Consider the following 12,253-nt stretch of genomic DNA (forward strand, 5'->3'; position numbering starts at 1 on the left):
AGCTAGGAGACCTAAAGTAAATGTATGAGGAGGAATGCAGTGTTTTTCCACTGTGGTGGGCTGCATTCACTACAAAGAGAAAGCCCACCCCCCACCAATAACTTTTGGAACACATAAAAAAAGAGAAAAGAAAGAGACAGTGGAGGGGGATGCTGGAGAGATGTTTAGACAGATGGCCTCTCTGCATCTTTTTTTCAAGTGTAAATTGGTTGCCTTTTTCAGATGAAGAATAATTATGACTGTTTCACTGACCGGGTTCGAGGGGTACAATTAATTTACAATTAAATGACGGTTACATTAAATACAACTTCTGTTTTGTGGTTATACTTTGAAAGCAGTTTGATAGTTGAATGCACTAAATGTTTATTCGCAGTGCTGTATGCTTGCCTGCTGGGCTTCAATTGTAAGCAGATTACTGCCAAGCGCATTTCCTGTTTGTTTGTACATTAGAAGGTTATTGTCTGAACCTGGTATACTGTGTTAATGCCTGAATTTACACAAAAACAAAGGAGAAATTTGGAGCATGGTGCCCCTGAAGCATCAGCTTTCTTTTACAAACACACAGTGAGATGGAACCGTGTCTGAACGAGCTGGATGGAGAAAAGATCCTGTTAGATTATTCATTATTACGAAAGGTTAAACAACACTTCCAACACCTTTCTCACATTTTCCAACATTTCTCCAACACAAAACTGGTCTTTTTTTCACCATTTTTGACAGAAAAATATTTATATTTTTGTTACATATTGTTTCCTTCAAAAATCCTAATCCTGTTTCATAAAAACAACACTTGATCAATGAAATTAAGATTGTTGTCATTGTGGAAGAAGCGTTATTATGGACTCATTTTGCCCAGAAGTAGCCGTTTGAATAGTTACAATGTCTTTATGATGGATTTGTTCACTTCACACATTAATTGATGGACTGGAGTCGTGTGGATTACTGGTGATGTTTTTATCAGCTGTTTGGACTCTCATTCTGACGGCACCCATTCACAACAGAGGATCCACTGGTGAGCAAGTGTATTAATGCTAAATTTCTCCAAGAACAAACAAACTCATTACATCTTGCATGGCCCGAGGGCGAATAAATATTCAGTAAAGTTTCATTTCTCGGTGAACTACTCCTCTAATGGTCATAGAGAACTTGCTTAACTAAATGACATGAGTGGCGGTAGGTGTCGGTGTGTGTAATTCAGATGCCCCATCTGTCTCTCACCTCAGATCTCCCAGGAACTTCTGAGATCGGAGCTGTGCTGCTACATAAAGAGCCGCGGCCGTAGCCAGCAGCTCCCGTCGCTCTCCTGCTGTTAACATGTGACCTTTGAACCCATCAGGATACACCTCTGGGAGAAACTTAGTGCTGATATCACCAGACACAAACCGAGGGTGAACAATGATCTCTCTCAGTAGAGGAATGTTATGGGTCACACCTGTGTGAATGAGAAAACTGGAAATTAAACAAATGTTGTGCATTTGAAATATTTTGTCATTTAAAAGTTATTTATGCAATGTACCTCTGATGACATAATTATCAAGTGCTTCTTCCATTTTCTTCAGAGCTTCTTCACGTGTGTTACCATATGTGACCAGCTAGTCAATGCCAACAATAATAAATCAGTGGACTAGTCTGACAGTTTAAATGAAATGAGACTGTTAAGATGGTCTTGCATTACTATTCTATTACCTTAGAAATCATGGGATCATAGTAGATACTGATGTCACTTCCTTCTTGAATTCCACTGTCAACTCGAACCTTCAAGAGAAAAGCAAAGTAACAATTATCATTCAAAAGCTTCATGCTTGAACTGGCCTGCATGAAGAACTTTAGCAGCATGTCTAAGATATAAAAAACAAAATGTGTGCCCTGCATTACATTTGATTTTTCCAAACAAAAAAAAAAATCTTAAAAGCAAAAATCACCAGAACACAAAACTATAAATAACCACTGAACACATCACACAATGTTATCTTTTTGGCCCTGCCTATAAATGAAAGAATCATTTGTAAATATCCTCAGTGATGTTTGCTTTCTTTAGACATTTAAACCTCATCCTTGAATGTCTTTGCGTGCAGGTTTCTGAAATAAAAACATTTTGCTCATCCTGTCCTGAGCAGCTCCCGGAAACCAGCCATCTTTCATTGAAGAGGGCCTTCCTGTTCTTCCTTTATTGACTGATGTGTGAATCTCACACACAAACACATTTATGGGTTTATGGCAAAATAACTGGAATATAATGTTACAATTAGCCCCAGTCTTGCAACCTATATCCTTAAATAACTCTCATTATCATTGTAAATACCCATGCTAACTTTTAAATCAAAAGGATTAAAACTTTAGTCAGCAATAGGAAAAAACATATCTCAAATTATACCAATTGCTGTTCACTTCATGTGACGCAAATACACTTCTTCTGCTCAGGTAGAGAAAAATGTAATGTTTGGAATAAGTGTCATTACTGTAGTTTGCTTGTGGTTCAGGCTGTTCTAATTCTCCACAACACACACACAAACACAAGAAAACAGAAAGGGAAAAAAAAATTGGCCAAACAGATCTGTGTACTAACATTGGGCAAGTCACGTGGCTCCTGGTACTGTGACAGCCGGCCGATGGAGGGGAGACCAAATGATTTGTATGGATCCTGAAAAATAGAGAGAGATAAAGAGAGGAAATATTACTTCTGAAATAAAACACAGCAAACAAGGGGTCAAGTGTTTGTCTTTAAAGATCACATCTTAACTGTGGCTCAGTTAAGCTGGGTTAACACGGCCTACTTGGTTTCTCTCCTTATTGTCAGGGATAAACACTTCTGCAATCCAGACTGAGTCATGCCAGCACGTTTCAACATGATGAGATAAAACACGAGACCCACACTGGGCTGGAGTGAGTTCACTGAATATAGATGAACTCAATATTCTCATTATCTGAATAGCTGTTATTCAGCCTCATAAAAATATCTGACTATAATAATCCTGAGCACACAAAAGACAGGTTGTTAGACATGGATTAAGGCGAGTCCAGTTTTAAGCAGATCTGTTGAAGGAAACCCATCTGTTTTTAAACCAAAATGTAAAGGAAAATCATCTTAAAGCTGAACGTTAAAGCATTCAATGTCATTTTATGGCAGGATAATCCATCATCCTGAAGACAAATCCTTTAATAGGACAGGACCTACTGAAGATTATAAACATATATGCTGGCAAACCGGTCAATAACATTTCTAGATTATGAGATTTCACCCCAAAAACAGAAATAAAATGGCTGAAGCTTAATGGTCATGAACATAATGACACAAAAAGTCATTTAATTAATTTAGAATCACTTATGTAAAACAATGTAGTTTTCCCTCATTTATTCTGAGCTGAAAAGTCACCTGGTTATGTTATTAACAGGATTAATCAGATTATCCTATGTACCAAACAGATGCTCTGAAATAGCTAGAGAACAGGATGGCTGATTTAATGCAGTTACAAAACATAATACAATTATAGTATGCAGATTAATTTACAAGGTACATTTGCACACAGTTTAAAGGTGGTTTTTAAGGTTGTTCTATGCAGTTTGGAGAAGTTGCAACAGTTCTTCTGTCTCAAATGCTCAAATTCTCTTCACTGACTTAATGACAATGAGATCAGATCTCTGTCATACTTCCATACCTCCATCCCATATATATATTCCTGTTGTAGTAATATTTTCAAAGGGAATATTTAGACATCTAAATTTATTAATTTAAATAACCGTAAAAATTAAAAAAAAAAAATGTTTTTGAGAAGCACAAAATGAGCATAGAATGTTTTGCCCAGGACTTTGTATACACTATAGGGATGTTCATTTCGGTTATTTCTCCAAACCGACAGCTGACGCTCGTTAACCGATTATTAACCGTTAACCGACAAGATTATTTTAAATTAGAATTGAATTAAATTAGAAAGGATAATCTGTCTGTGACCCGTTAAAAATAGGCTACTATGACATTTGTTTTCCGGGGATTAATTTTACATGCGCAAAAAGCAGCAAACAGAACATGGGAATTCACATGGTCGTATCATATCACATTACACACACATACATATATATACACATACATATATATACACATATATATATATATATATACACATACACATATACATATATATATATATATATATATATATACACATACATATACATATACACACACACACACACACACATATACATATATATACATACATATATATATACACATATATACACACATATATATATATATATACACATACATATACATACACACACATATATATATATATATATATATAAAACTAATAAATAGGCCTATACGAGAAATATATCTTTACTTAATAAATTAAGAAAACGAAAGAAAAAGCTGTGCAACAAGTAGCCTATATGCAGATTTTCGGTTCATTTTTGTGCTGCACAAAAGGAAACGGCAGACAGCAGCATCCTATTTTTCTTTAGGCCTATTTTACAAAAGCACAAAGATTTGTTTGTGTTGTAAATGTATACAAATAAAAGCTAACCTTTTACAATTCCAATTATCTTTATGACTAAAAGGAGTAGTTGCTTCCACTGTTAGAAGGAAAAAATTCAAATGATTGTGCTGGCGCCACATGCGCGCGCACAGTTTACAACCTTGACAACAATGCAGCCTGTTCATTATCATAATAAAATACAGTCAGTCAAACACATGGAAAAAACACACTGCTCAGTTTAAATATGTAGTAAAATCTGAGCCGTTAAGCGTTATCGCCGTAACGCCGATGTTATGCAAAACATTTTGTTTTACGTGGATATTAGAACGCCAGTGAAGTAGCTACATAAATAATATTTTGGCATTCAAATACATCGCGAATATGGAAATATTTGTCGAATGAGAGACCCAACTTTGGTTTCAGTTTCATTTTAGCCTAAATTAATTTGTTTTGGCTCATCGTTTATAGGTTATATATTTTTATTTCTTGTTCTTTTCTAAATACTGTTCAATTGAAAGGATTTTTTGTGGAGTGAGGGGAACTAAAATAGCCTAGCTATGTTTACAGTGTTTATTATAATGTTTGTAAACATTTCGCGTCGGCATTAGGCCTATTTCTGAATGAAATAATAAAATGCGATTTATCCGTGACTTATTTATTTTTTTCTCTAAAAACGCAATTTTTTATACGCGTAGCATATTTTAACCATGCAGCAAACCTTTTAAAATATTTTTATAAATTAGGCCTACTGAAATTTTTTTATTAAATTAAGAAATTACTTTTTAAACCGTTTAACACTGTAATAATCGGTCAAAATTCTATACAGTCGGTTAGCGGTTAACTGGTTAAAATGAACATCCCTAATACACTACTGTTCCAGTAGTGTCCAGTGTTACTGTTTGGGATCGGTAAGATTTTATGCTCACCAAGACTGCGTTTAGTTGATCAAAAGTACAGAAAAATTAAACCGTAATATTGTGAAATACTATTACATTTCAAATAACTGTTGAATAAATGTAAATCTGTTTTAACATGTAATTTATTCTTGTGATGCAAAGCTAAAATTTCAGCAGCCATTACTTCAGTCAGTGTCACATGATCCTTCAGAAATCATTCTAATATACTGATTTGCTGCTCAAGAAACATTTTTTTAACAGCTGTCCTGCTACATTTTCTTTTTTTTTAGGAAACTGATACATTTTGTTTTTAGAAATATTTAATTTTTATATATTTAATGGTAAAGAGTTTTTTTTTTTTTTTTTTAAAAACAGCATTTATTTAAAATAGAATATTTTGCGCCATTATAAATTGTCTTTTTTTCACTTAAATCAATTTAAGTAATTTTTGCAAATGAATGGGAGGGGATATTTAAAAGATTCACATATGATACATATGATGAAATTATACATTATTTAAAAAATAAATTAAATAATCACAAATGAGCAATGTACAAAATTGCTAAAACTATATTTTGCACAATATTAACTCAATTGACAAGATATTTAGAATCTCTGACCAGCAGTAGATTTCCCGATCATCTGTTGATTTTTTGGTCATTTTGAATATTGGTCCATGACTGATCTGAGGAATACTAAGATCTTTAGTCACTGTATTGATTGATGGTTTACCTCAGCATAGACTCTGCTCTCGACGGCCCAGCCATTTATGGGAATGTCAGACTGTTTGTGCTGGAGTTGGTAGCCTTTTGCGATGCGGATCATCTGCTGCACCAGATCCAGTCCTGTGATACACTCAGTGATGGGATGCTCCACCTGAGAGAGAAAGACACACTCACTAACATCCTACAACATGAACTACTGCGTACAAATGTAACTGTACATGCTGCATCAATCTCATATTACCAAAATACGCAAAAAAATTGGAATCTATCACCAGAATTAAAAGGCTACAATATACCTCCACCAAAAGCACTTAAACACTAACATAGGTGTTCAGGAGTGTCTCGTTAACCAGACAGCGCTGCTAACAACTAGTCATTAACCCTGAGCGGAAATATTAAACCCTTTCCTGCCCCTCCTCATTCCGCATGTTTTCCTTTGGGAGGTCCACACTAATGAGCTTTATAGACACTTTGATGTCCTCTGTGGCTCTGGGTTCTAGTGAGGTGGCAAGTGAAATGATGATGAAGATCGACATACTACACGTCCTTGATACTAGTGTATGTGCTCTGACACATTCAGCTGTGGTGCTCATGCAGGGACGTGAGTTTAAAATCATGTCTCCAAACATTCATCCTGGGCTGTGTTCTTCTTTGTGTGTAACGTAATACATCTGAGATCTGCTAATGGTGAAAATTACAGTCTTATTAATTAGGTTAGGTCTGCATGTATTGTTTTTTTTTTTAATTATTATAATCTTCAATCACTCCAATCAATATTATAAAAAAAAAAAAACGTACAAAAAACAAGATGTAAACTAAAATATTTATTTCTTTTTTCTATCGTTTTTGTTTTGATGCAGTTCGTAAAACTTCTAAAAATCACAAAATGAATTGCAGTTTTTTATACATCCATGCAAATGATAGTTTAGTATCATTGAGATACTATTAGAATTTGTATTAATATTTTGAATAGGTTTTTATATTTTCCGTTTTCTTTTTAATATGAAAGTAAGATTTGAGTCTTTTTTTGCGTTGTTAAAATAAATTTAAACGAAAAAAGTTGCCTAGAAAACTAGCCAATTTAAATTTTTTATACTTTTTAAATTAACATTCATTTTATTTCAAATAACAGAGCTTTGTTTCGAATTTTAGTTTTTTAGTAATATTCAGTTATAACCCTGATACGAACTCCCAGTTTCTGTTGATAAATAAAAGACTGACAGCATGAGCACAATTCTTAACCATGCAAGCCTTTTTTTTGAGTTTTTAAGTTTCTGGATCTTATAGATGCCAAAATAAGAGAAATGTTTCATTTAAATGTGTAACTGTTTATTAAATTATATATATATATATATATATATATATATATATATATATATATATATATATATATATATATATATATATATATATATATATATATATATATATATATATATATATATATATATATATACACACATACACACACACACATATATATTTATTTATTATAAGAGGTTTTATGTTTTCAATGACAGAGTGGTTAACGTACTTGAACTTAATATATAATTGGCCTTCATATTTAATTTAATTCTACCTGAAATTCAACTGTATGATGGCATGAATTAAAGCTCTCTTAAGTCAATAGAGTACACTTTTCTAATGGTCAGAGCAGACAGCACTGTTCAGAATTCATGTCTTGTTGTTAATGTGTGGCTCAGACAAATTGTACAGCAAATGTAAGGCTACAATACAAATGTGTTAAACTAAAGGTCCCACTATTCTCTTCCACAAGCACTTAATTATTCCATAACCATAATATAATGGATAAATTGCTTGTGATTTTCCTCATTTCAAAAACATTTCAACATAGCAAAAATGGCGTGTTTCAAACATACAAACCTGTAGACGTGTGTTCATCTCCAAGAAGAAGAAGTTCTTCTTGGAGTCGACAAGAAACTCCACAGTGCCAGCTGAGGAGTATTTCACTGCTTTCGCCAGAGACACGGCCTGCTCTCCCATCGCTCTCCTGGTGTCTGGGTCCAGAAAGGTGCTAACCAGACATACAAACATATAGCAATGTAGGTAGTTGCATAAAGTTGGTAGTGTACTGTCAGCACACAGCTCTCAATGGAATTCACTGCCTACTTTTTGCTTCAAATTTTTGATGAAAATTATTCATGCTATAGCAGGTAACTGTTTTCTGAGCAGGCCTGTGCTATACTGCTTTCACTGCTATACTTTCACCCCGGCTGTTATCTGTCTGAAGCATGAAAAAAAAAAAAAGTCTGTTTACCTGCTAGAAACCAGTGCAGGTCAAGTTTATTTAACTGTATTTTCTTGTTGTTGATTTACTTGTTACTTATCTCTAAATCTTACTTTTTAAAAAACTTTATTCTTTTATTTTATTAAATTAAATGACTGAATTAAATTAACTGATTTCATTAAATCAACCAAATTAAATAACTGAATTACAGTAAAGGGATAGTTCACCCAAAAATTCTGTCAATAATTACTCATTGTTTCCACTTTGATCTGAACGTAAACAACATATCTGCGTACATGTGTTGCATACGTTGTTTACGTGTGTGATACTCTCTGAAATGGCACCAGGGTGAAGCGGAGGAGACGAATTGTTGAATAAAGTCGTTATTTTAGTTTTTTTGCGTACAAAAAGTATTCTCGTAGCTTTGTAAAATTACGATTGAACCCCTGATGTCAGGACCTTGACCGTGTAAGGATCCTTGCTGTCTATGGGAGGGTCAGAGAGATCTCAGAATTCATCAAAAATATCTAAATTTGTGTTCTGAAGATGAACGAAGGTCTTCGAGGTTTGGAACGACAACATTAGGGTGAGTAATTAATGACAGAATTTTCATTTTTAGGTGAACCATCCCTTTAAATTAATTTTTATGCAACACGGTGTATGTGTACACCACATTTTTCCCTGTTCTTTCACAATGACTGTCTTGTAATTGTCAAGTTGACTTCAGATTAAAAATATATTTTTAAAAACTGCTCAAACCTGGGGGCCTCCTCCACCACTTTCTGGTTTCTTCTCTGGATGGAGCACTCTCTCTCATTCAACCACAGAGCATTGCCGTGTTTGTCTGCCAACACCTGCAAACAACATCAGAAACCATTAGCAAATATCCGAAATGTGGCCACTCAGAAAAATCCCATGTCACTGTAGAGAACATAATCCATTATGCATTCATTATCCATTTATTCATTCTCTGGGAATCAAACAAATGACCTTTGCGTTGCTCGTTTCATTCTTTACTGTTTGTGCTCCAGGAATGTTACTGAATCTAGAAGCTTTATTTACAATTAGTTGATTAGAATGTGCAACTCAAGGCAAAGCTCTTTACTCAAAGATAAACAGAATAATTTTGTGGACCTTCCTGAAGCTCAAACATTAGAGCACGGCGCTAGCAACGCCAAGGTCCTGGGTTTGATTCCCAGGGAAAGCAAGAACTGATAAAAATGTGTATGCAATGTAAGTCACTTTGGACACTTTGGATCAGTTATATCTATGGGTGGCCAAACTGGTTTCATCCAATTAATATTCATAAGCCAGGCTGGGACTATTTATAACTACGAGTGTCTAGCAGATACACTACCACTCAAAAGTTTGGGGTCAGTAAAAATCATTTTAAATTGTAACAATATTTCACATCATTGCAGTTTTACTATGTTTTTGATTAAATAAATGCAGCCCTGGGGAGCATAAAAGAAACATTTTTAAAATATTTCTGTTCCCAATTTGTTTGTTTTTTTAATTCTTTCAAGACTAATGAAAAAGCTTCTAAGATCTCTGATTAACCTGGTTGAAAGAGTGTAATCTAGTTGGAATCTAGGCATGATATTTTGAAGGAAATAAAATATCACTCGAATTTATTTAACATTTTTGAGTCTTTAAATACATGACTACACTACTATTCTAATATTATAAAAGCATTCATAAAAGTTCATATATACACACACAAGTAAGGTGGCGATTATCCAATAAATACCTGAATCTCAATATGTCTGGGGTTATCTATGAACTTCTCAATCAGTAGACGGTCATCTCCAAAACTTGATGCTGCTTCCTGAGAGGAAAAACGAAAGCCTTCCCTGAAACAAAATATCAAAACTTCATAAGACTTCATCGCTTTATAATAATAACCAACATTTTAAGTTCAGAATCCTAAAAAAAATGCACACAATTGCATGTTCTTACACAAGTAGATGATGAATAATCAAATATGACTATGTTATTAACTTCTGTTTATGGTTAGTTATAATAAAGTTTTTATTATATTATTATTAACTTTAGAAGTAACTACCATTTGTGACCCTGGACCACAAAACCAGTCACAATTTTTCAAAACTGAATAAATAAACTTTCCATTGATGTATGGTTTGTTAGGAACAGACAATATTTGGCCGAGATACAACTATTTGAAAATCTGGAATCAGGGTGCTTCTTAGCTATGCATATTACTGATCACAAATTAAGTTTTGATATGTTTAAGGTAGGAAATTCACTAAACATCTTCATGGAACATGATCTTTACTTAATATCCTAATGATTTTTGGCATAAAATAAATGTGACCCTGGACCACAAAACCAGTCTTAAGTCGCTGGGGTATATTTTTAGCAACAGCCAAAAATACATTGTATGGGTCAAAATTATCCATTTGTCTGGTTATAGAGAAATGAGAGTCGAATGACTGACTGTGAGCTACCAGATCTTACTACAATTGGCTAAACTGCGTGGATCTCGGTTCAAGTGACTGTTGTAGGAGAACTTGACATCTGTGGCAAGAGGCTTCCTCTTTAGCAGATAAGCATCTATTTGCCTGAAGACTCTCACTCTCTCTCTCTCTCTCTCTCTCTCCTGAATTGCATGAGTGACTGTTTAGCCTCTCAAGATAAATCCAATTAAAGCTTAAACAAAAGCCTGGAATCAGCTTACGGCAATAAAAGACACAATTAACAGCAACATGTTCCACTGAAGTTTTTATTAATATTCTCAAGAACAGAATATGATAAGGGGGGAGGGAGGCAGAGAGAGACACAGAGAGAATCTAAGGGCTTGCTTGTAAATGGCAATATGTACAGTCTATCTCAGTTTTCTACATGTAAACGTGGATTACAAAATGAAAAACAACAACGCTCTGGTCACTTAGTTAGTTTCCATTCCTGATTCCTCATACCACTGACCCAAAACCAATTCAATTAATTAACTAATTAGTCTAATAAAGCTTAGAACTGCTCAAATAAGAATCTATAGAGTTATTATTACACTGGATCTCAGGTTCTGATAATTGCTTAAAAACATCCCTGAATCTGCTCTTCTCACATCTCACCTGGTTTCCTCATTATTCCAGGCGATCCTCATCCCTTTCCCGCCTCCACCAGCAGACGCCTTTATCATGACAGGGTAGCCTTCAAGAGACAGACACAAATTCTGAGTTTGCTTTAATCACCTTATTCTTGATAGATGAAAACTACTATAAAATGTCCACATTTGTAAGGACTCTTACCAATTTCTCCTGCAATTTTCACAGCCTCTTCCGCATCCTGAAATAAAAAAAACACACCACCTTGCTTAGTAAATGCATATCTGTTTGTGAGATATGGCCTGCAGCACATAAGGTAATTCAGTTCCTCATCTTGTCCAGCAGGGGGAGCAACATAGCATAGTAGTTTTTATTAGCTAGACAGTTTTTGTGATTGAAGGTTAAATGTTCAGATTTGACCAAAAGTAACCGGATTAGCAAATCATATTGAGGATAGTTATGTTCAATGGTTTAATCCTATGAAACCAAAAGACTGTTGTGCATTTCTTCAGCTATGAGCACTTCTGGATCAGAGTTCATTTTTTAAAAGAGCACTATTATTATTTTGAATGTAATAAATAATTTTATGATGGATTTTCAGTTTCAAAATTAAAAGCTTGGTTCCAGGACAAAAATTTAACAACAGAATTTGTTACAAAATTAGGACTTATAAGTAGGAAAGGGTTAAAAAAAAAGAGAGAAATATATATATATATATATATATATATATATATATATATATATATATATATATATATATATATATATATATATATATATATATAAATAATAATAATTATTATTATATACACACATGTGCTGGTCATAATTAGAATATCAT

At 33.9% G+C, this 12,253-nt stretch overlaps 1 protein-coding gene across 1 annotated transcript in view; it reads right to left on the reverse strand.

The window, feature by feature from the left end:
* The window catches only part of pcca (propionyl-CoA carboxylase subunit alpha), a 53,636-nt gene that overhangs the window by 15,676 nt on the left and 25,707 nt on the right, over nt 1-12,253 (reverse strand). Inside the window, exons 8-17 of the mRNA XM_058771930.1 lie at nt 11,617-11,653; nt 11,440-11,518; nt 10,098-10,200; nt 9,107-9,201; nt 7,984-8,134; nt 6,107-6,250; nt 2,567-2,641; nt 1,687-1,755; nt 1,517-1,592; nt 1,219-1,432 (exon numbers count right to left, since the gene is read on the reverse strand). Of these exons, the coding sequence (XP_058627913.1) occupies nt 1,219-1,432; nt 1,517-1,592; nt 1,687-1,755; nt 2,567-2,641; nt 6,107-6,250; nt 7,984-8,134; nt 9,107-9,201; nt 10,098-10,200; nt 11,440-11,518; nt 11,617-11,653 (1,043 nt within the window). The remainder of the gene's footprint in view (nt 1-1,218; nt 1,433-1,516; nt 1,593-1,686; nt 1,756-2,566; nt 2,642-6,106; nt 6,251-7,983; nt 8,135-9,106; nt 9,202-10,097; nt 10,201-11,439; nt 11,519-11,616; nt 11,654-12,253) is intronic.

The sequence above is a fragment of the Onychostoma macrolepis genome, chromosome 01 (genome assembly GCF_012432095.1).
Source record: "Onychostoma macrolepis isolate SWU-2019 chromosome 01, ASM1243209v1, whole genome shotgun sequence".
Lineage (NCBI taxonomy): Eukaryota > Metazoa > Chordata > Actinopteri > Cypriniformes > Cyprinidae > Onychostoma > Onychostoma macrolepis.